General features: G+C 49.2%; 1 protein-coding gene across 7 annotated transcripts in view; it reads left to right on the forward strand.

Annotated features, from left to right (window-relative positions):
* The first annotated feature begins 11191 nt into the window (after positions 1-11191).
* HIF3A (hypoxia inducible factor 3 subunit alpha) overlaps positions 11192-23739 on the forward strand; it is a 41030-nt gene continuing 28482 nt past the window's right edge. Inside the window, exons 1-4 of one of the 7 annotated variants that reach the window (XM_060186094.1) lie at positions 11256-11322; positions 11987-12049; positions 20326-20516; positions 22552-22688. In XM_060186094.1, the coding sequence (XP_060042077.1) occupies positions 11297-11322; positions 11987-12049; positions 20326-20516; positions 22552-22688 (417 nt within the window). In that variant the 5' untranslated portion in view covers positions 11256-11296. Of the gene's footprint in view, positions 11323-11986; positions 12060-20325; positions 20517-22551; positions 22689-23739 lie in introns of those variants that run through there. The other 6 variants (XM_060186093.1, XM_007532212.3, XM_060186097.1 and 3 more) reach the window with 6 other exon arrangements.

The following is a 23739-nucleotide window of genomic DNA, read 5'->3' on the forward strand; positions in this document are numbered from 1 at the left end:
ACATATCTGGAGGGGTGTTTTGGCCTCTCTCTTTATCTGTCCATCGATCTGTCTGTATCTCATGTGAAAGTCTGAGGACCCAGGTTCGAGCCCCTGACCACCACTTGGGAGCACCTGCACAGGGGAAAGTTTGTGAGTGGTGGAGTGGTGTCTCTTCACACACACACACACACACACACGCCCATCTCTACTCCCTTTCTGTTTCTACCTCTTTCTAGAAGAGCTCACCGGGAGTGGTGGGATAGTACAGGCACAGCAATAAGCCTGGCAGCAAATTAATAAAATGAATACAGTGGGTTGGGGAAGCAGCACAATGATTAAACAAAAGACTCTTGTGCCTGAGGCTCTGAGGTCCCATGTTCAAGCCCCAGCACCACGATAAATAAGCCAGAGCTGAGCATAGCGCTGGTCCCCCCCTCACTAGAATAAATAAATATTTATAATAATGATTAAAATGTTTCATAAATAAACAAAAGAAAAGAAAAGAAAAACATCCCAGACCAGAAGGATGATCAGTCTCTTTTTCCTGAACTTTCCCATCTGGGGTGTCTCTGTCTGGGGGGTGAGCCTGGTGGTGTCTCTGTTTACCTAGAACTCCCTGAGAAAGGGGAACAGCACTGCCTCTGTCCCCACCATGTCACCAGGGATCCTCGGTGCACAGCGTGTTCAAGGTTATTGTGTTCTCAACAACCCTTTCCAATTCTCAGATGTAGGAAGACCCTGGCACAAAGCATCCCACAGGTACCCCAAGCTGGGCAGCCCGATCCATTCTAGACTCAACTCCCCTTGGAAAGGGCAGGGGTCAGGGCCAGGTGGTAGCACACCCGGTTAAGCACACACATTACAGTGCACAAGGTTCAAGCCCCTGGTCCCACCTGCAGGGGAAAGAAAGCTTCATGTGTGATGAAGCATGGCTGCAGGTCGGTCTCTCTCTCTCTCTCTCTATCTCTCTCTAAGTATCTTTCTTTTTCTTTCTTTTTAATTTTATTTATTCCCTTTTGTTGCCCTTGTTTTATTGTTGTTGTTTTTATCGTTGTTGTTATTGATGGATAGGACAGAGAGAAATGGAGAGAGGAGGGGAAGACAGAGAGGGGGAGAGAAAGATAGACACCTGCAGACCTGCTTCACCGCCTGTGAAGTGACTCCCCTGCAGGTGGGGAGCTGGGGGCTCAAACCGGGATCCTTACACCGGACTTGTGCTTTGCGCCACCTGCGCTTAACCGGCTGCACTACCGCCTGAATCCCTACCTTTTCTTCTTTAAATAAAGATTGCTGTCAGGGACCAGGTGATAGTGCACTCGGTTGAGCTAACATGTTACCAAGTGTAAGGGCCCACATTCAAGCCCTCTGGTCCCCACCTGCAAGGAGGAAGATTCTTAAGTGGTGAAGCAGTGCTACAGGGGTCTCTCCTGCCCACTCTCTCTCCCTCTCTCTCATTCTCTCTCACCCTCCCACCCTTTCTGTCTCAAACCCTCCATCAAAAAAATAAAATAGGGTATAGGGGGTTAGCTTCATAGTTATGCAAAACGACTCTCATTCCTGAGGCACCAAAGTCCCAAGTTCAATCCTCAACACCAACATAAGCCCGAGCTGAACAGTGCTCTGGTAAATATATATATAATATGGCTACCAGGAGCAGTGCAGATATTAAGCACTAGCAATAATGCTGGTGCCAAAAGAATAAGGAGAAGGAGAAAAAGTGCTCAGCTCTGATTTATGGTGGTCGTGTGGATTGAGCGTGGGACCTCTTCCTCGCTCTTTCCCCTCCCCCCTCCCATCCCTCTTGTATCAGCACCTTTATCCAGTTCCCTAGTTCTACCACCAGAGGGCGAGCCAGACTTAGGTTAGAGCTTGCCTGCTTTATAATTATAACGTTCACGTGTTTTGGTCTTTTTTTTTTTTAGATTTTATTTTATTTATTTATTTATTCCATTTTTGTTGCCCTTGTTGTTTTATTGTTGTAGTTATTATTGTTGTTATTGATGTCATCGTTGTTGGATAGGCCAGAGAGAAATGGAGAGAGGAGGGGAAGACAGAGAGGGGGAGAGAAAGATAGACACCTGCAGACCTGCTTCACAGCCTGTGAAGCAACTCCCCTGCAGGTGGGGAGCCCGGGGCTCGAACCAGGATCCTTACTCCAGTCCTTGCGCTTTGCCCCACATGTGCTTAACTCCACTGCCGCTACTGTCTGACCCCCAAGTCTTTTTGTAAAAAAGGTTCCTTCATTTTTATATGTGTGAGAAAGAAAGAGCACAGCACCTCTCAACTCTAGTGTGAGCAGTGCTAGGGATCAAACTTGGGACCAACTGTATGCAAGTCCTGTGCTCTGTGGGCTGAGAAAGCTCTCAGGTCCCCACATCATCTATTTATTCGTTTAAAAATAACAATAATAATAGGGCAGGCGGTGGTGCCCCAGGCTGAGCGTACATGTAGCAGCACACATGGTACAGGACCTGGGTTTGAGCCCTCGCCCCCCACCTGCAAGAAAAAAGCTTTGCAAACAGTGAAGCAGATTTCCCTCTCTGTCTCTCTTTCTCTCTATCTTCCCCCCTCCCTCTCAATTTCTAAAATATTTTTTTAAAGCAGTAATAAATCCGCTATGGGGGGTGGGCAGCCAGGTCCAGGGTGACTCCTGGACTCAAGCCCAGCAGCATTTCTGCTGAGGAACTAGGACGAGGGCCGTTCCCCAGAGCAGAACAGAACAGACACCGCCTTTGCCAGTGGGGGTTAGGTCAGTCTTTCCCCTTCAGAGAGATTTGGGTCTTGCAGTCATGAAAGGTGATTGCAAGCCCAGAATATACGAACATAAGTGGTGTTGCAGGCCTGGGGGTGCCCTGAGGGCAACTAGAGCACTGGATTTAAAAACATGAGGTCATGATTTCAATCCCTGGCAGAGCATTTGCCAGACTGATGCTGTAGTGTCCTCTCTCTCTCTCTCTCTCCCCCCTACAATTAATAAGTAAATCTTTAAAAATAAAATACAGGGGGCCAGATGGTGGAGCACCTGGTTGAATACACGTCACAATGTGTGAGATCCCAGGTTCAAGCCCCTGGTCCCCACCTGCAGGTGGAAAGCTTCAAACGTGGTAAAGCAGAGCTGCAGGTGTCTCTCTGTCTCTCTCTCTATCTCCCTCTTCCCTCTTGATTTCTGGCTGTCTCTTTACAGTAAATAAATAAAAATAAAGATAATTTTAAAATATTTTTAAAAATAAAATAATAAAATAAAAAGAGGTATCAGCCAGGGGGAAGTAACTCAGTAGAGCACTGAGCCTGTGTGACTGAAGTTTCTGGTTAAGTCCCCAGTAATGCATGTACTGGAGTGATGCTCTGGGTGTGTGTGTGTCCTTCCCTCTGTGCCATATGAAACTTTTCCTCAGCTGTAATAAATAACACAACTCTCAGGTCACCTGGATTGTGCGCTCACTTTGTCACAGGCCGACCCTGGTCAGTCCTCAGAGGGAAGCTTCAGGGTTGTAGTGTCTTTCTGTCTGTCTGTATCTGAGAAAGAGCAGCCTGGAGCAGTGAAGCCCCAATGACAACCAAATAAACAAAAATTTAAATGGACCTTTAAAAAATAAGCATAAAAGAGGCGTGCGCTCAGAGATAGGACAGAGCAGTTGTGTCCCCTCAGAAGTTAAGTGGGAACTTGAGATGAAGAAGACGGAGACAATCGTTAGATGACTACTTTTGTTTTTTTTACTATATTACTCTTTTTTTTTTTTTAGTCCCAGGCAGCACAGTTCAGACCACTGGGCAGAACCCTCCCTGGCACCCCAGAAACACTGAGAGATCGGCCAGCAGGGGGCGCGCACGGGCTGAAGACAGACCGCTGGGTAATGTGTGCATCCACCCATCGACCTGTCAGACTCCACGTGGGCTGTCATTGTTTTGTGGAGTCTGTTATGTGACATCATGTGTGACGGTGACAAGCACACAGACACGTGAACTTGTACGGAGTGAAACATTCCTTTCTGTCCACTCTCCAGTTCCTTAGTCAGTTCTGTATAACCAGTGGTGGGCAGAGCAGAGTTGCCTCAGAAGTGCTGTAGTAGGGAGCTGGGCGGTAGCGCAGCAGGTTAAGTGCAAATGGCACAAAGCACAAGGACCGGTGTAAGGATCCTGGTTCAAGCCTCCGGCTCCCCACCTGCAGGGGAGTTGCTTCACAGGCCGTGAAGCAGGTCTGCAGGTATCTTCTCTCTTCCTCTCTGTCTTCCTCTCCTCCCTCCATTTCTGTCTATCCTATCCAATAATGACGACAACAATAATAACTACAACAATAAAAAACAAGGGCAACAAAAGAGAATAAATAAATAAATATTAAAAAGAAGGAGAAGGAGGAGGAGGAGAAGAAGGAGAAGGAGAAGAAGAAGAAGAAGAAGAAGAAGAAGAAGAAGAAGAAGAAGAAGAAGAAGAAGGAGAAAAGAAGTAGTAATACTGTAGTAACCTGGGACTTAGCTCATCCGGGAGGGCACAGACCTTGCCAAGAGTAAAGTCCTGGGTTTCCCCTGGTCCCCACCTGGGGGGTGGGGGGAACTTCACAAGCAGTAGAGCAGGGCTGTAGGTGTCTCTCTTTCTCTCTCCCTCTCTATCTCCCCCTTCTCTCAATTTCTCTGTCTCTATCCAAAAATAAGTAAAAATAAATAAAATACTGGCCCAGGAATGGTAGGATCACACATATTCAAGGCCCTAGGGGTGGCAGCTGGGCTGAATGAATGAGCATGGAACTCACCAGGTTCTGAGGGCTGTGTTTCGCCTTCACAGCCTCATGTAGTCAAGCAAAGCAAGGACTCCAGGATTTAGGTGGGGTTCCTACAACACAGCCTCACTGGGTCACACACTTTAAAATGGCAGGTTTTGTGTTGTGTGAATTTCACCTCAAGCAAGATAGAGGGGGAAGCTATTTCCAGAAAAGAAGTATAAAATTTCACTTTGAGGGACCAAGCGGTGGCATACCTAGTGAAGTGCACATATTATCAAGTGTAAGGACCTGGGTTTGAGCCCCTGTTCCCCACCTGCAGGACGTCCAATTCATGAGCAGTGAAACAGGCCTGCAGATGTCTGTCTTTCTCTCCCTCTCTATCTCCCCATCCTCTCACAATTTCTTTCTGTCTTGTCTAGTAAAAAAAATTTAATTATAAAAGGAAAAAATGACCCCTGGCAGTTGTGGATTCATGGTGCTGGTAGTGAGGACCAGTAATAACCCTAGTGGCTATATATATATATATATATATATATATATCACTTCATGAACCAGGGAGATAGTATAGTGACACATCAAAAGATTCACATGCCTGAAGCTTCAAGGTCCCAGATTCCATCTCCAACACCACCATAAGCCAGAGCTGATCAGTGCTCAGAGAGAGAAAGAGAGACAAAAGTTTCATTTCCAGGATGGGAAAAATAACATAATGGTTATGTAAATGACTTATATGGTGGGGTAGATAGCATAATGATTATGCAAAGAAATTCTTGTGCCTGAGGCTCCAACGTCCCAGGTTCAATCCCCCGTACCACCATAAACCATAGCTGAGCAGTGCTCTGGTAAAAAAAAAAAAAGGGGGGTGGGCAGTAGCACAGTGGGTTAAGCACACATGGCGCAAAGTACAAGGACTGGAGTTAGGATCCCAGTTCGAGCCCCCAGCTGCAGAGAGGGGTCTCTTCACAAGCTGTGAAGCAAGTCTGCAGGTGTCTAGCTTTCTCTCCCCCTCTCTGTATTCTCCTCCTCTCTCCATTTCTCTCTGTCCTATCCAACAATAATAACAACAATAATGATAAACAATAAGGGCAACAAAAGGGAAAAGAAGGCCTTCAAGGAGCAGTGGACTCATAGTGCAGGCACCCAGCCCCAGTGATAACCCTGGAGGGAAAAAAAAGAATGAAAGAAAGAAGAAAAGAAAAGAAAAGAAAACTCATGCCTGAAGCTCTGAAGTCCCAGGTTCAGCCCTAAACACTACCATATAAGCCACAGCTGAGTGGAGCAGTGCTCTCAAAACAGAAAAATGTTCATTTCTACAACCAGGCACAGTTGCCTCAGGTGTACCACAGCCACCTGTGGCCAGTCTCTGGTAAACCATGCTGAACATACAGAAATGGACATCCGGACCCTCTAGAAAGTTCTGTTGGCCAACTTTGGTCTAAAAGTTAGAGTCTATATTTGACTGTTTGAAACCAACATTTCATTTTGCAGAGCCTGGGAATGAATTGAGGATCTCATATATAAACAGTGCCACTGCTGTGCAGTCCCCTGGGCTATTTGTTTTGTTTGGTTTTCTTTGGGGGGGGGACAGAAAGAGGAGAAAGGAAGAAACAGAAAGAGAAGAGAGACACCATGGCACCACTCCATAATCTGTGGAGCTTCCATGGTGCCATCCAGGGTGCTCCCATGTGGTGTCGGGACTCGAACCTGGGGCCTTGCACATGGCAATGCACACACTCTACTGGGTGAGCTATCTCCTAACTCCCCCCTCCTTTGTTATTTAATGTGTTCCTTGTCAGGTGCCTTTACTGTAAAGTGAGGTTCACATCTGGAAGGGGAAGTGGATGCAGGTTTAAGTATGTTTTGGTGAAAAGACTTCATCAAGTGTTGTGTCATGCTACCAGGAGGCATTCTGAGTTCTACATTCCTGTTTTTTTTTAATTTTTTATTTATAAAAAAGGAAACATTGACAAAACCATAGGATAAGAGGGGTACAGCTTCACACAGTTCCTCCACCAGAACTCCATATCCCATCCCCTCCACTGATAGCTTTCCTGTTCTTTAACCCTCTGGGAGGATGGACCCAGGGTCATTGTGGGATGCAGAAGGTGGAAGGTCTGGCTTCTGTAATTGCTTCCCTGCTGAACATGGGCGTTGACAGCTCGATCCATACTCCCAGTCTGCCTCTCTCTTTCCCTAGGGGGTACATTCCTGTTTCTAATGACAACAGTACCACAGCCTGTCACATTGGCCGTTGGAGTCAAGTGATCAAGCCCAATACCTGTGGGCCAGGGCCTGTCCAAGGAGTTCCTGTGGCAAAGCTGTGGAGGTAGGATGCTATAAGCAGTAGGGAATGGACATTTGAAAACAACCCAATCTGCTAAGGGGAAAATAGTTTTGTAGCAAAGGTATTTTTCCAGTAGCCAGGGCAATGGGAGAGTATGGGACTTGCAGGCCTGAGGTTCCTAGTTCGAATCCTGGTGCTGTGTGTACCAGAATGGGACTCTGATTTCTTTCTCTCTGTGTGTTTCATGTGAAACTTTCTCTAAAATGTAATGAAGAAAATCTTTCAAAAATACTTTCCTTTGGTGTATTGCACCAAAGTAAAAGACTGAGGGTGGGGAGGAGGAGGGTTCAGGTCCTACAACAGGATGGCAGAGGAAGACCTAGTGGGTTGTATTGTTATGTGGAAAACTGAGAAACGTCATGCACATACAAACTGTGTATTTTACTGTTGACTGTAAGTCATTAATCCCCTAATAAGGAAATAAAAAAATCCTTTTTTCATTTCTTTCTCTCTCCCTCTCCTACCCTCCCTTCCTCCTTTCCTCCCTCCCTCCCTCCCTCCCTTCCTCCCTTCCTTCCCTCCTTTCTTTTTTTTTTCAGAAATGACTGAGTCACCGAGAAGTGAAGGCACTTGCTCAAGGTCTTACAGCCTGCCCACTGACAGAGCTAAGATTTGAGCCCCAGCAGACTGACACCAAAGCTGGGAGGAGAGCCACACAGCCACAGAACGATGGCACCACTCAGTGGAGCGGTCAGGAGGTTCCAAGATGGGGAGGAATGCAGAGGGTTTAGTGCTGTGCCTGGCACAGGCCCCTGGAAGAATGCTCAGAATGCATTTTCATTTCCACCAGATTCCAGGTCAGCCAGGGCTTGAGTATGGAGAGATTTTCTGTCACTGGCAGGGCTCCAAGATGCCAAGTGCCCTTTGTAAATCCATATTATTAGAGGACTGTAGGGTGGGTGGGGTGGGGAAGAGATCTCTAGAGTATCTCCGGAGTATCTCTGGAGGTAGTTGTGATGAGGTTTGGAAAAACTGCCCCCAGAGATCTAGGTTCGAGTCCCCGGTCTCCACCTGGAAGGGGAAAGCTTTGCAAGTGGTGAAGCAGGGCTGCAGATGTCTCTCTGTCTCTCCCCCTCTCTATCTCCCCCTTCTCTATTTCTGTCTCTGTCTAATAAATAAATAAAGATAATTTAAAAAATTTAAAAAGAAAGAAAAACTGCCCCCAGATAGGACCCAGTGGTGGTACACTTGGTGAAGTGCACATCACCATGCACAAGAACCTGAGTTCAAGCCCCTAGTCCCCACCTACAGGAGAGAGGCTTCATGAACAGTGAAGCAGTGTTGCAGGTGTCTGTCTCTCTCCTTGATCCCCATCTCCCCTCAGTCTCTCTCTGTCTTATGGAATAAATAAGTAATTTTAAGTGCCCCCAGGTATGATCAATGGAGGGTCACAAATGTCACACTTCCATCAGCCCCCAGTGCACCCCATACGAGTTCTGCAGCATTGAGGTGAATCATCAGTGCTGTGGCGTTTCTCCCTCTCTGCCTCTGTTTCTGTATACGTCTGAAAACATCAGCCCTGAGTGGTAAGGCACTGACTATGACAGTAGTAATAACCAAAACAACAACCAAATAATAAGGATGATAGTGCCCATTACCAAAATGGAGTTCAGGCATGGCTGGACCTAGGTACCCAAGTGCTAGTGACCATAACAAGATTTTCATTTCTTCTCCCTTCTGTGTTACCCAACATCTTAAAAAACCTCTCATGGTGCCAGGAGAAACCCAAAAACCTGGGGCTTATAGGATCTCACCAGCTTTGTAACTCCAACAGAAACACAGAATCTATCTCTTTCTCTAACAAAAAGGGGAAAAAAGTATTTTATTGAATACATATGAGAGAGAGTTTTGAGAGAGAAAAAGATCTACAAACCAGAGGACTAACCTGGTACACAGGGGATCAAACTGGGAATCTCAGGCATGCAGGTTGAATCTCCCTGACCAAGAGAATTTTTTTTCTTTATTGCTACAGTCTAGATCACTCTCCAGAACTGGTGTGTGTGTGTGTGTGTGTGTGTGTGTGTGTGTGTGTGTCTATGGGTGTGTGTGTGTGTGTGTGTGTCTATGGGTGTGTGTGTGTGTGTGTGTGTCTATGGGTGTGTGTGTGCGTGTCTATGGGTGTGTGTGTGCGTGTGTCTATGTGTGTGTATGGGTGTGTGTGTGTGTATGGGTGTGTGTGTATGGGTGTATGTGTATGTATGGGTGTGTGTGTATGGGTGGCTGTGTGTGTGTATGTATGTGTGTGTATATGTGTGTGTGTATGGGTGTGTGTGTATGGGTGTATGTGTGTGTATGGGTGTGTGTGTATGTATGTGTGTTTGTGTGTATGGGTGTGTGTATGTATGGGTGTATGTGTATGTATATGTATGTGTGTGTGTGTATGTATGTGTGTTTGTGTGTATGCATGTGTGTGTGTGTATGGGTGTGTGTGTGTGTATGGGTGTGTGTGTGTGTCTCACAGAGCATTGTGGCTCAGCTATTATGGTTGTGCTGGGGGTTAAACCTGGGAGCATGGCATGAAAGTCTTTTTGATAATCACTGTGCTATCTTCCTCCCTAAGAGAAAACTCTTGTTTGTGTCCAGGTTGGTTCTCATCAGCTAGATTGGGTTATGCATCTTCTCATAACTAATCATATGCCCAGGGGAACAATGAACTGGGTAGGTTTGACTGCCAGGTCCTGAGCTGGAGGGGAGGGGTGTGTGTGTGTGTGTGTGTGTGTGTGTGTGTGTGTGTGCCAGGTCCTGAGCTGGAGGGGAGGGGTGTGTGTGTGTGTGTGTGTGTGTGTGTGTGTGTGTGTGTGTGTCTAATCCTGATGAAATTAAATAGATGGAGGGGCTGGGTGGTGGTGCACCTGGTTGAGCACACATGTTACAGTGTGCAGGGACAAAGATTTGAGCCCATGGTCCCCACCTGCAGAGGGAAAGTTCTGTGAGTGGTAGTGCTTGAGGTGTCTCTCTGTTTCTATCCCTTCACTGTCAGCCCCTTCCTTCTTGATTTCTGGCTGTCTCTACCCAATAAATAAATGATTTTTTAAAATTCAATAGACTAAGAGGAAAGAGAAATGGTTTCCCAAAAGAAATCTGACTAGGAAACTGGGGTGGGCAAACACACACACACACACACACACACACACACACACACACACACACACACCCTGTTCTTTACCCACTTAGCCAATTGTAAGGCTTATGCCACTCCCTGGGGGACCTTGTACTTCTCTTTCTCTGTCTTTCTACTTCATAGGTAGAAAGATTCTGCTTCTCTGCTCTTTTTGAAAACAGTGGGTGTGATTGAGCCTCCCATATTTACTTGACATAGATTTAATAGTAAGTCAACAGTGGAAACCTGAAAAGGGGTTTACAGAGGACAGGGCGTCAGGGCGGAGCTGGGAAAGGCCTGGAAGAGGTGAGGTTGGCGGGGAGAGGCTAAAAGATCCTGAATGGAGGAGTGGGGGCAAAGATTGGGGGTTTCAAGATGGAGTCGTAAGAGGGTTGGGGATAAGAGAGGGTGTGGTGGGATACTGAGGGGAGGGATTGCAATATGAAGTGCGGTTGGGGTTTGGGAGTGGAGAGAAGTTAGGAGTCCTAGATAAAGAAGAAGGGGTGGGAGGCAGCAGAGCCGGGTGGCTGACTGGGGTGCTGCTGGGGAATGGGAGGGGCGGGGCTGGAGGTCCAGCAGGGGGCCCTGACTGGGGACAGGGAGCTGGTGGGTGAAACAAGGAGGGTGAGGCCGGGGTTGGAAGGAACAGACTAATCTGAGCGCCTCCAGGGGGTGGCGGGCATTTGGGACGGCTGCTCAGTAAGCAGTGCACGTGCTGTGCCAGCACAGGGTCTCAGGTTCCATCCCCTGCAAATGACGGAGGGGTGTTCTGGTCTCTCTGCCTCTTCGTAAGTCAACCCTTAAGGAGGAAGGGGGTTTAAAAAAAAAAAAAAGAGCATTCGTGTTGGAACTTCTGCACTCCTCTGGGAAGACCGGGTGATGGCTGGTCTGCCACGGGGAGGGAGTCGGTGGCGAGGGGTGTGGCTGGGGGTGTGTGCCTTTTGCACCCAATTCCCCCTCCTCCGGGCGGTGCAGGTCTGCCTTCTGATCCCGCCCCTTCCTCCAGAGTGACAGGCTATAAGACCAATTAGAGTCGCGGGCCGGGAGCGGCGCAGCCAATCACACTTCGGGGGCGGGGCTGGGGAGGGGGCTCGCTGGGCCAGGGGAGGGGGCTCCGGCCCTCGAAGGTCTCCGGAGCGGCGACCGGCGAGCCATGGCGCTGGGGCTGCAGCGCGTGAGGTATTGGGGTTCGGGCTTAGGGAATGATGGGACTCTCATTTCAGGGACCCCCGAGCCGGGTGGGGGATGCGCGCGTGCAAGCCAAGGACGCCCAGGGACGCGCGGTTGGAGGCACCTCCCGGCCGCACCCGCCGCCCTGGGGGAGTCCCATGGGTGGGGGGGTGACCCAGGGCCCTGGCTGCCCAACCCTTCTAGTCAGGAGCGACCTCGGGGTCCTGATCCCCCACTTCCTGCAGCTCGACTTGGCTTCCTCTCCTAGTTGGGGAGAGAAACACGGGGTCTCCCTCAGAATTGAGGGCTGTTTGCCATTTGAGCATTTCCCGGTCTTCTTGGGTGGGCCTCCTCCTCTCTCCGCACATTTGGTCTATGAGCCCCCAGAATTGAGAATGACCTTTGCCACCAGACCCTGGGGACCCTTGGGGAATATGAGCCTTCCCTCAAGCAGTCCTGTCACTCACTGGACAACCCCACCCCCCACAATTCTCCCAAACCTTTCGGGTCTCTAGGAGAAGGTGCAGTTGAGAGAGGGGTCTGCTTTCAGAAGCTACCTGCCACTCCGCCCTGGGACTTTGTTGTATCCTTGTGAAAGGATGGAGTCAAGTTCTTTAATAACAAGGAAACAGACCAGATCCAGCTCCTAAAGTCCGGCTCTTATTTCACTCAGGTGGGACAGGAAGGAAGGGGGACCTGGCCAAGGAGCATCTGGGGAAGAACCCCCTGGAGGAAGGTGTGCCAGGGTCAGTGCGAGCTGCGGGGAGGAGGAGGGGGGAACCCCCTGCCCCAGTTTCCATGCGGACCAGAGGACAGGTGTCTGTCTGTTCACCTTCCAGCAGGTGCAGCTCACCTGAAGCAGTGGGGGGGGGGGAACCTGTGATTTCAGTCCGGTCCGCTGTCAGAGGTTCCATGCTTTCATGGGACCCCGGAAAATAATACAGGTCCTTGGTTCCCTCTGTCCAATCTGAGGCGTCCAGGAAGCCTCACCCCCTTCCCTCCTCCCCGATTTCACAGGTCTGATTGGATCCTCCACACCCTCCTGCACCCCCCACACACACCCAAGATATCCCCCCCCATTCTATTTCAATCCCTGGCTCTGGGCCCGATAGGGAACTCCATCCCACCCCTTCTGGACCAACCCCATCCCAGCCTGACCCAGCCCCTCCCAGCGCCTTCTCCTGGCTGGGTGGGGACCCCTCTTGGCTGAACGGGGGCTCCCCCCAACACCCAGGACAATCCCTTTCCTGTAGTGTCATCCTGGTGCTGTGCCACCACCCACTCATAACTCGAATCCAGATCCCCGTCAGGCTCCATCCCCTCCTGAACCCCTAGGATGGCATTTGGGCTGAAGGGGGCCTGGGCGATGGTGAGTGGGGGCCCCCACCCACATAGACCCCCACATACCCTCACCCCTTTCCTTCTTCCACCTTGAACTTAACCGCCATTCCTCTCCTGGCAGAGGTGTTCTTGGAAATCCCTGATGGGCACAGAGATCTTGGTGAGCCCCCCCCACCCCCAATTAGAAGGTCCCCAGAGAAGACAGAACTTCAGGTATAGGCATCATCCCCCCCTGCACCCCCTTGCACTGGATAGCCATGTCTTTGGAAATAAACGAAGTCAGGGTAGGAAGGCCCCACCCCCAACCCAAACCTGTCCCAAGTCCCTTCTCAAACCCAAACCCTGCTTCTGGCCTCTCAGGCCACCTCCAGGCAGTACCAGGAGGGGTCCTTTCCCAAGCTCCCAGATGCCCCCCAAGTCCTCAACATTTCTTACAAGACACCCCCCCTCAATAAGCAGCTTAATGTTAGGAGAGAGCCCTAAAGGTGAGGCCAGATTGCCCACTTGCTCCATGCCTTTGCTTGTGGGTGGTCAGTTCTTCAGGACAGGAAAGAGGGGGCTTCTCCTTCTTCTGGTTGGGGGCACACCCAACCCCAGCCCCCATTCCCAGGCCTCACCCTAGAGCCTCCAGGACTTGGTCCCGCCCCCTGTTCTCTGCTGGAACATAGAGGAAGGGTGGCAGGGCTCCAGCTGCACGTCCCGGGCTGGGCCGAGTGCCAGGGGGCTGGAGCAGAGCTGGGCATGGGGCCAGCCAGGGAGACTGGCCAGCTGGGGAAATCCGGAGGCAGCAGTGGGACAAGGGGAAGGGGCTGAGCAAAGAGGGGCCAAAGCCTTGAGTGAGCACCCCCTTAAAGCCCTCCCCATCAAAGCACAGCATGTGAGAGCATTGGTTCCAGAGTCAGGGTTCGAGTCTAAGCTCACACACTTCTTGATTATATAGACTTTTGCCCATAACTGCTTCTATGTCTCTGTTTCTTTTTCTATTACTTTAAAAAAATATTCCTTTGTGAGAGAGAACGAGAGGGGAGGTGTCAGAGCCTCACTTTGGCACCTGCAATGCCAAGGTTTGAACTCAGGACCTCATGCTTGAGAATTCAGTGCTTTATCCACTGTGCTATCTCTCAGGCTGCTTCTTTTTCTCCTCTTTAAAGATTTATATATTTTCTGGTGCACCCAGTAGAGTTCACACATTACCATGTACAGTAAGACCTGAGTTCAAACCCCTCAGTTCCCACCTACAGACAGGAAGCTTCATGAGTGGTGGAGCAGTGCTGTAGGTGTGTCTACTTCTCTCTTTTTTTGAAAAACTTAAAAAAAAATTATCATCTTTATTTATTAGGTAGAGACAGCCAGAAATTGAGAGGGTAGGGGGAGTTGGAGAGGGAGAGACACCTGCGGCAGTGCTTCACCACTTGCAAAGCTCCCTCTGCAGGTGGAGATTGGGGGCTAAAACCCAGGTCCTTGTGCATTGTAATATATGTGCTCAGGTTTGCCACCACCCAGCTCCTTTAAAAAAAAAAAAAAAAAAAAATATATATATATATATATATATGTACTTCTCAGCTGTGGCTTATGGTGGTGCTGGAGACTGAAATCTGGGACTTTGGATACACACACACAAACACACACACACACATATATATGTATATATATAATATTTTTATTTATAAAATGGAAACAAGACTATAGGATAAGAGGGGTACAATTCCACAATTTCCACCACCAGAACTCTGTATCCCATCCCCTCCCTTGACAGATTTCCTACTCTTTATTCCTCTGGGAGTATGGACCCAGGATCGTTATGGGGTACAGAAAATGGAAGGTCTGGCTTCTGTAATTGCTTAATCTGGGACTTTGGAGCCTCAAGCATGAGAGTCCCTTTGTATAACCATTATGCTACCTCCTCTGCCCTTCTCTACTTCTCTCTCTCTCTCCCTCCCTCTCCCCTTTTCCTGTCTCTCATCCTCTATCAGAAAGAAAAAGGGAAAAAATGGCCACCAGGAATGTTGGAGCCAAGCAGAAGTCAAGCCTCACAGATAACCCTGGTGACAGAGTAATGATACTGAAACTAATGCCGGGGATTGAACTCAGTCCTGAGTGTTTGCAAGTCCTGAGTGTTGGTTTCTTATCCTGGAAAGGGAGGATCTTACCTCTGCTGCCTGCACCAAGGCAAGAGAAGGAGGTGAGGGGGGAAGAAGCATCACCCTCAGAAGTCAGAACACATCTATGGAACAGATGGACCAGGCTTGAATCCTGGCTCTGCTCCCAGAAGCTGTGCAGCCTCAACTGATACTGTAGCCTCCCCCTGAGCAGCAAAATCTGGGACAGTTATCATGGTTGTAGCCCAGCCCCCACTGCACTGAAGGAAGCTTTGGTGCTGTGGTGTCTCTCCCTCTCTGTGTCAATGTCTCTTTCACTATCTGAGAAAAGTCAGCCCAGAGTGGTGACGCCTTGAAATGACAAAATCATCATCATTGTCATCATCGTCGGAGTAGTAGAGATGAGGTCTAGTTCATTTAGACCAATTGAACATTGGTGGGGGTCACCAGCTAGCTTCTAGGGCAGGTGGGCACTGTTGGTCAGAGCCTCAGTTTCGCCCTCTGAAAGGGAGATCACTTTTTATTTATTTTTTATTGCCACCAGAATCATCACTGTGGCTCAATGCCAGCATTACAAAGCCACCATTCCCGGAGGCCATTTTTACCCTTTTCTGTGTGTGTGTGTTTTCATCTTCTATTTTATTTAAAGGAGAGAAATTGAAGAGGGGAAGGAAATAGAATGGGAGAAAGGGAGAGAGACCTTCAGACCTGTTTCATGCGTGTGAAGTGTCTGCTCTGTGGGTGGGGAGTGGGGCCTCGAGCCTGAGGCCTTTCACATGGTTGCGTGCACTTAAATGGATGTGCCACCACCTGATCCGGGACATCTCTTCTTGTATTATAGTTCTGTTGAAAGGATTTAATCGTGTCTCTAGCAGCATGAGCATTCAGGACACCACAGCGCTCACCATTACTTAAGTGCTTGCATAGAAGCCATGCTTGGAATTGCATGAACATACCACTTCTTGAGGTGTCTCCCAAGACAGATGGCTTCTATACTTGCCATCCCTGCTGGAGAGACAGCTCACTGGATAGAACACGTCTTTCCATGTGTGTGGCCTAGGTTCAAACCCAAGCACCAATGAAAGAAGCTCAGTGTCCCACTGTGTGTGTGTATCTGTCCCAGAGAGGTGAAATAACATATGCACAAAAGATAATAATAATACAATTTCCTCTTCCTGATATGGACAAAGGGAAAAGAATAAAAGCCTAACTTTTCTTTCTTTTTAAAAGTTTATTTTTTAATCTTTATTTATTTATTGGCTAGAGACAGCCAGAAATTGAGAGGGAAGGGGGTGATAGGAAAGTAGAGAGACAGAGAGAGATACCTGCAGCCCTGCTTCACCACTCACAAAGCTTTCCCCTTGCAGGTGGGGGCGGGGGGCTTGAACCCAGGTTCTTGAGCACTGTAACATCACTGTAACTGTACACTCAACCAGGTTGGCCACCACTCAGCCCCAAGCCTAACTTTCCTATTTGCTAACCAGTTGTGAAGTCCTGTGCTGAAACCCTGACATATATTAACTCACTTGATTTTTTTTAAGATTGTTTTGTAATTTTACTTATTTATTGGAGACAGAAACAAACGTGAGATGGAAAAGGGAGAGACACTTGCAGCACTGCTTCACTGCTTGTGAAGCTTCGTCTTTGCAGGTGGTGACCAGGGGTTTGAACCTGGATCCTTAAGCTCTGTAACATGTGCGCTCAACCAAATGTGCCACTACTCAACCCCTTAACTCATTAGACCTTCAAAACAGTACTATGTGTTTGTGCTATTGTTAAGTCCAGAGAGCCTATGCAACTTGTCTGAAGACATAGCTAAGAAGTAGTGGAGTTGGGATTGGAACCCAGAGCCAGAGCCACCATGCTCTGTTTAAAGAGAATGGCCAGAGACCCTGGATGATGATGGTGAAGGTTCTCCTTCGATATTTACTTTTTATTGGAGACAAAAATCAAATGGGGATGGGAAGATAGGAAGAGAGACATCTGAAGCATTCCTTCGCCTCTTGGAAGCTTCCCCTCTGCAGGTGGAAACCCGGGGCTTGAACCTGGGTCCTTGCTCATAGTAACTTGTGCTCTCAACTGGGTGGGCCAACCAGCCAGGCTTGGCCCTGAGATCCTGGCTTCCATGGAGCCAGTGAGGGGCCCACTTTTTCAGTCAAAGAATATCCGAAAAACTGGCTGGGAACTGGAAGAAGGGTCCCCCTCCTCGTCACTAGCTGGCTCCTCTTTTGCAGAGGAGAGAAAGTCGGCCTGCAGCCGGGAGGGTTACTGAGCCCAGCTGCCCGGGGACTGAGCCCAGCTGCCCGGGGATGCCCCGCCCCTGTCCCTGTTCCCTTGGTGGGGGCCCCTAGCTCCGCAAGGCCCGCCCACCCCCACCCTCTGGGCAGGAAGACAAACAGGGTTAGAACAGAACAGGACGGAATGTCCTTTCGGGCAGAGGGGACTGGAGGCCCCTGCCCACCCCCACCCCTACCCCCCCCCCAGCCGCGAGGGAGGGGATGGGGGTGACTGCGGGCTGCCTCCACCCGTCCACCCCAAGGGGCCCTTCTGTGCCTCCCACCCTGTTGGAGTGAGAAGTTTTTTCCTTCTGCAGCCAGACTGGGCATTACCCTTCCTCTTCTCTCTTCATCTAGCGTGTGGTTAGGGCTGCAGGTTCCCTTGCCTGGAGGCAGAGTTGACCCCCCCCCTCCCCTCAAGTAGCTTTTGATGAGTCACACAGAAAGGATTACAGAACAACGGGTGGAAATTGTGTGAAGTTGTACCCCTCTTATCCTATGGGTTAGTCAGTGTTTCCTTTTTATAAATAAAAAATTAAAAAAAAAAAAAAAAGAACAACGGAAGCTCTGGAATCTTACTGAGTTCAAATCCCAGCCCTGTCCATTACTGGCTTTGTGACTTGGGCAAAGGACTCTACCTATAGAGCCTCAGTTTCCCCCTTGTGGAATGGAAGCTTATTAGCCTCTGCTTCGTGGTTCTCCTAGGACTGAATGTGAACACTCATTCAATCTTAGCGCCATGCCAGCCACATAAACGCATGGCAAATTACAGCTCATTAGGAATGGTTTTCTCAACATCATAAATATAAATTAGACTATAAATGCCATACTGTATGTAATTATACCCGAGAACATTTCTTCACAAAATGTAGAGCTTGGACTCAGACAGACCTGGAGTTTGGCAATTTTTTTTTCCTCCAGGATTATCGCTGGGGTTCAGTGTCAGCACCACAAATCCACTGCTCCTGACAGTGGATTTTTCCTTTGTGTTGTTGGTGCTGTTATTGTTGTTGCTACTTTTGTTGTTGATGGATAGGGCAGAGAGAAATTGAGAGAGAAAGGGAAGACAGAGAGGGGAGAGCAAGATAGATACCTGCAGACCTGCTTCACCACTTGTGAAGTGACACTCCCCCACTCCAAGTGGGGTGCCAGGGGCTCAAGCCTGAATCCTTGCTCCGGTCCTTGTGCCTCATGCCATGTGCGCTTAACTCTGTGCGCTACTGCCCAGCCCCGGAGTTTGGCATTTAAGACAGTTTTGGCAAACACAGGGAAATAAACTTGAAGAGAGACCCAGAACCACAGACACAAAACTGAGGAGTTTAGGCTTCAGTACTCGCCGCCTAGCACTGCAACCCTCTGCCTTAGTTTCCTCAGCCATTCAATGGGGATCTTCTAGGTTTGTCTGAGTGTTAAATGGATTCATGTAAGTTTGGTTGCCACAGGGGTTGATATAGTCATAAAAGTTGAATAAAGGGCCGGGTGGTGGCGCATCTGGTTGAGAACAAACATTAGTGCACAAGGACCTGGATTCAAGCCCCTAGTTCTCACTTGCAGGGGGTGGATGCTTCAAGAGCAGTGAAACAGTGCCACAGGTGTATGTGTGTGTGTGTGTGTGTGTGTCTCTCTCTCTCCTCTATTTCCCTCAGTTTCTTTCTCTAACCAAAATACATAAATATATATATTTTAATATTTATTCCCTTTTGTTGCCCTTTTTATTGTAGTTACTATTGTTGTTGTTATTGATGTCATTGTTGGATAGGACAGAGAGAAATGGAGAGAGGAAGGGAAGACAGAAAGGGGGAGAGAAAGTTAGACACTTGGGAGTCAGGCTGTGGCGCAGCAGGTTGAGCGCAGATGGCTCAAAGCATAAGAACTGGCGTAAGAATCCCAGTTCAAGCCCTGGCTCCCCACCTGCAGGGGAGTCGCTTCACAGGCAGTGAAGCAGGTCTGCAGGTGCCTATCTTTCCTTCTTTCTGTCTTCCTTCTGTTTCTCTCTCCCCCTCCTCTCTCCATTTTCCCTCTCTCCATTTCTCTCTGTCCTACCCAACAACAACAATAATTACAACAATAAAACAATAAGGGTAACAAAAGGGAATAAATAAATAAAATAAATATTTTTTTAAAAAAAAGACACTTGCAGACATGCTTCACCACTTGTGAAGTGAGTCCCCTGCAGGTGGGGAGCCAGGGATTCAAAACGGGATCCTTAACGCTGGTCCTTGCGCTTTGTGCCACCTGCGTTTAACCTACTGAGCTACTGCCGATCCATATATATATATATATATATATATATATATATATATATATTTCCTTTTGTTGCCCTTGTTTTATTGTTGTGGTTATTGGTGTCATTGTTGTTGGATAGGACAGAGAAAAATGGAGAGAGGAGGGGAAGACAGAGAGGGGGAGAGAAAGAGAGACACCTGCAGAACTGCTTCACCACCTGTGAAGCGACTCCCCTGCAGGTGGGGAGCCGGGCGCTAGAACTGGATCCTTACGCTGGACCTTTTGCTTTGCGCCACGTGCACTTAACCCGCTGCGCTACCTCCCTCATAAAAATATCTTTGAAGTTAACCTAAAGGGGGGAAAAAGCTGGCTAATTGTCAGATCTTTCTTTAAAAATACGTATTTTATAAATTACATGTGAGAGTTTTGCATGAGACAGAGAGAGGGAGAAAGATAAGCCAGAATACCATTTTGGCACATGCAAAGCCGAGGATCGAACCTGGAAACTCAGGCTCCTGTATGTCACCCTGCCAGGGCCCCTGGTGGCGGGTCTTTTGGACTTTGAGATCTGTGATCCAAGATTCTGAAGACTCAGCTCAGCTGAGGAGGGGAAAGGGCAGGAGAAGGGGTTCTGAGAAATTGCAGTAGACCGGGGGCCCCCTGGCTTCATGCTCCTTCCCTTCCCTGGCACCCAGCCAGCTCGGCCAGCCCCCTCCCAGCAGGAGGCCTCCTGGTCCCCCTAACGCCCCAAGGCCAGGGAATAAACTGTAGATAACCCAGGGAGGGGACAGAGCGAGCGTGGGCGCGCCTCGGTGTGGAGCTAGGCACCTAGGCATGTACTCTTGCAGAGACAGATAAAAAAAAAAAAAAAAACAGAAGCCACTCCAGCGTAAAAACTTTCTAGGTCCGGAGAGCTCCAGGAACTAGCCCGGATCACACAGCGAGGCCTGCACAGTCGTGACCTTGCCCTCTGTGAGCCCGAGCTCCATGTGGCAGCGTACCACCTGCTGGTCCGAGCCACTGGTTTCCCTTCCAGGGACGCCGCCAGTAAAAGCTGCCCCTGCCCGCAGGTCGAGCACAGAGCTACGCAAGGAGAAGTCCCGGGATGCGGCCCGCAGCCGGCGCAGCCAGGAGACCGAGGTGCTGTACCAGCTGGCGCACACGCTGCCCTTCGCGCGCGGGGTCAGCGCCCACCTGGACAAGGCTTCCATCATGCGCCTCACCATCAGCTACCTGCGGATGCACCGCCTCTGTGCTGCAGGTGAGCCCCGCCCCGCGAACGCCCACCTTGCCCAGGTCCCGCCCCTGGGAAGCAGGATCCCCACGAAGCCCCGCCCCTCCGGGTTCTGAGCCAGTCGGAGCCCAGTTCTTTAGGAAGCAACGCCCACTCCGAAGTCTCTATTGTGAGGCCACGCCCACTGCAATGCGCCCTCGGGAAGCTCCGCCTCTGGGAATGTGGGACTCAAGACTGGCTTCTTGTGACATCTCAGTCCCTAGGATTTGTCCCTGAGAGACTCTCTTGTCCACACTTCACCCCTTTAACATAGATACCTCCAAGAGGTTTTGCTGCCTATTTAAAAATATTTATCTATTTATGAAAAAAAATTAAAGAACCAGAACATGGCTCTGGCATATTTGGTGCTGGTGATGGAAAGAAAACCTCAGGAGCTCATGCTTACAAGTCTTGCGCTCTACTCTCTGCACCAGCTCCCAGTCCGCTGCTGCAGTTTTAAATTACTTGAGTCCCTTTTCTTCACCCATCCCTCTGCCTGCCCCCCCCCAATTCTTTCACTTATGCCCTTAGTCACTTTTCTGAATTCCTATGCAGTTAGAATCCCCGGTTGCAAGATGTTTCGCCAACATGCAGATATGTTTTGGGACCCCAGAACTCTGAAAAAATTATGAAGACAGTGGAATCATGTTCCATCCAGCAGGCTTGATTAGATTTCTCTGCCCTTGAGAAATTAACTTCTCTGGGGTGGGGGGATGGAGATTTATCCTCTAAGGATTCGCTGCTACTTTAAAATTCTGCTCATCTGGGCGCTGGGCAGTGGCACACTGGGTTAAGCGCTCATAGTACGAAGCGCAGGACCCGCACAAGGATCCTGGTTCGAGTCCCCAGCTCCCTACCTGCAGGGTGGGGGTCGCCTCACAAGCGGTGAAGCAGGTCTGCAGGTGTCTATCTTTCTCTTCCCCTCTCTATCTTCTCCCCCCTCCATTTCTCTCTGTCCTATAAAAATAAATAAATAAATAAAATAAAATTCTGCCCATCTGCAAAGTCCAGCTCCAAGAATTCTGAACTACTTCTTCTTCTTCTAGCGTTTGCCCTTCTTCCGTAGCCAGTCAACAGCGTCAGGTTGAGCCTGATGTAAAGTTTCGAGACCTCCTTTGAATCTGGAGAGGTGGCAGTCGTTGACTATGTGGGTCATAGTCTGTCTGTAGCCACAGGGGCAGTTCGGGTCGTCTCTGGCTCCCCAGCGACGCACCGGCCATGGCCTGTTCCATAGCGATTGAGAAGGGCCCAATCATAACGTGCTAGGTCAAAGCCGGGTTGACGCTTACAGGGGTCTGTGATGAGGTGTTTGTTCTGACTCTTCTAGGCTCTGGTTCCTTAGAGGTTTGACCACAGGAGGTTACAGCCTCCTTTAGAATTCTGTTTTCAAAGGCCAGGAGGTGGTGCGCATGGTTGAATCCACACATTATAGTGCTCAAGGACCTTGGTTAAAGCCCTTATCCTCACCTGTAGGGGGAAAGTTTCATGGGGGGACATATTGGGAGGGTGTATCAGGAGCAGTAAAGAAGTGCTTCAAGTGTCTCTCTCCTTCTTTATCCCCCCTTCCCCTCTCAACTTCTCTATCTCTATCAAAAAAATAATTTAAAAAATTTGTTCTCCTGAGTGATTCACACCCTCAGGATTCCACTCCCCAGGACCACCTTACTTCCTTAGAATTCTGTCCTCCCAGTGGGGGTAGATAGCATAATGGTTATGCAAACACACTCTCATGCCTGAGGCTCCAAAGTACCAGGTTCAATCCCCGGCACCACCATAAGCCAGAGCTGAGCAGTGCTCTGGTTAAATAAATAAATAAATAAATAAATAAATAAATAGAATTCTGTCCTCCTGGAAGATTCTGTCCCCTCAGAATTCCTTCATGAGGGAATTTTGCCTTCTCCCCCCAACCCCAGCCACCTGGGGGGACCCCATATCCTCTGAATGAAGAAATGCTGAGGGAGGTGAGACAGATGGGCCCTTGGTTGACTAGAGATACTCCCTTTTTCCCTGGCCCGGCCCCCAGGGGAGTGGAGCCAGGTGGGCGAGCCGCTGGATGCCTGCTACCTGAAGGCCCTGGAGGGCTTTGTCATGGTGCTCACCGCCGAGGGAGACATGGCTTACCTGTCGGAGAATGTCAGCAAACACCTGGGCCTCAGTCAGGTGAGAGGGGCTGCTTGTCTCATATGTGACATCCCACAGGAAGACTCAGAATGATTAGGGCTTGGATGGGGCTGAGGTGCCCAGGGAGAGGGGCTGCCTCACTCAGCCTGATGGGGAGGGCCTCGAGGGCTTCCCAGAGGAGAAGGCCTCTGAGTCGAAACCTTCAATGGACTTGAGTAGGCAGAGGAAATGGGAAAGAGGTGGAGTCAGTGAAGACCAGCAAGACTGAGGGACGTGACTGAGACAACAATACATAGAAACCCAAAGTTAGAATAAAACTGACTTTGGGGGAGGGAGAGATGTGGATAAATATATTTATCCTGGCAAAGTGCGAAGTACAATAGGAGCAGGTAGGATGTGGGGAAGGCTATTGAAGTCAGCAGGGGTTAGATAACTAGGGTGAAATTAGATTTATTGATCGGGTAGTGACACACCCAGTTGAGCACACACATTACCAGGCACAAGGACCAAGGTTCAAGCCCCAATCCCCAACTACAGTGGGGAAGCTTCACAAGTGGTGAAGTAGTTCTGCAGGCATCTTTTTTTTTTTTCCCTTTTGTTCCCCTTTTTTTTTTTATTGTTGTTGTGGTTATTGTTGTTGTTGTTATCATCGTTGTTGGATAGGACAGAGAGAAATGAGAGAGGAGCAGAAGACAGAGAAGGGGAGAGAAAGATAGACACCTGCAGACCTGCTTCACCACCTGTGAAGTGACTCCCCTGCAGGTGGGGAGCCAGGGGATCGAACCAGGATCCTCATTCTGGTCCTTGCACTTCATGCCACGTGCACTTAACCTGCTGCACTAGTGCCTGATTCCCAAGCATCTCTTTTTTAAAAAAATTTTATTTACTGGATAGAGACCATCAGAATTCAAGAGGGTGGGGGAGATAAGGATGCAGAGAGAAAGAAAGACACTGCAGCACTGCTTCACCACTTGCAAAGCTTTCCTCATGCAGGTGGGGACTGGGGGCTTGAACCTGTGTCCTTATGCATTGTAACAGGTGTTTTCAGCTGGGTGTGATACCACCCAGCCCCCTGCATGCATCTCTGTCT

Source organism: Erinaceus europaeus, chromosome 2 (genome assembly GCF_950295315.1).
Source record: "Erinaceus europaeus chromosome 2, mEriEur2.1, whole genome shotgun sequence".
Taxonomy (NCBI): domain Eukaryota; kingdom Metazoa; phylum Chordata; class Mammalia; order Eulipotyphla; family Erinaceidae; genus Erinaceus; species Erinaceus europaeus.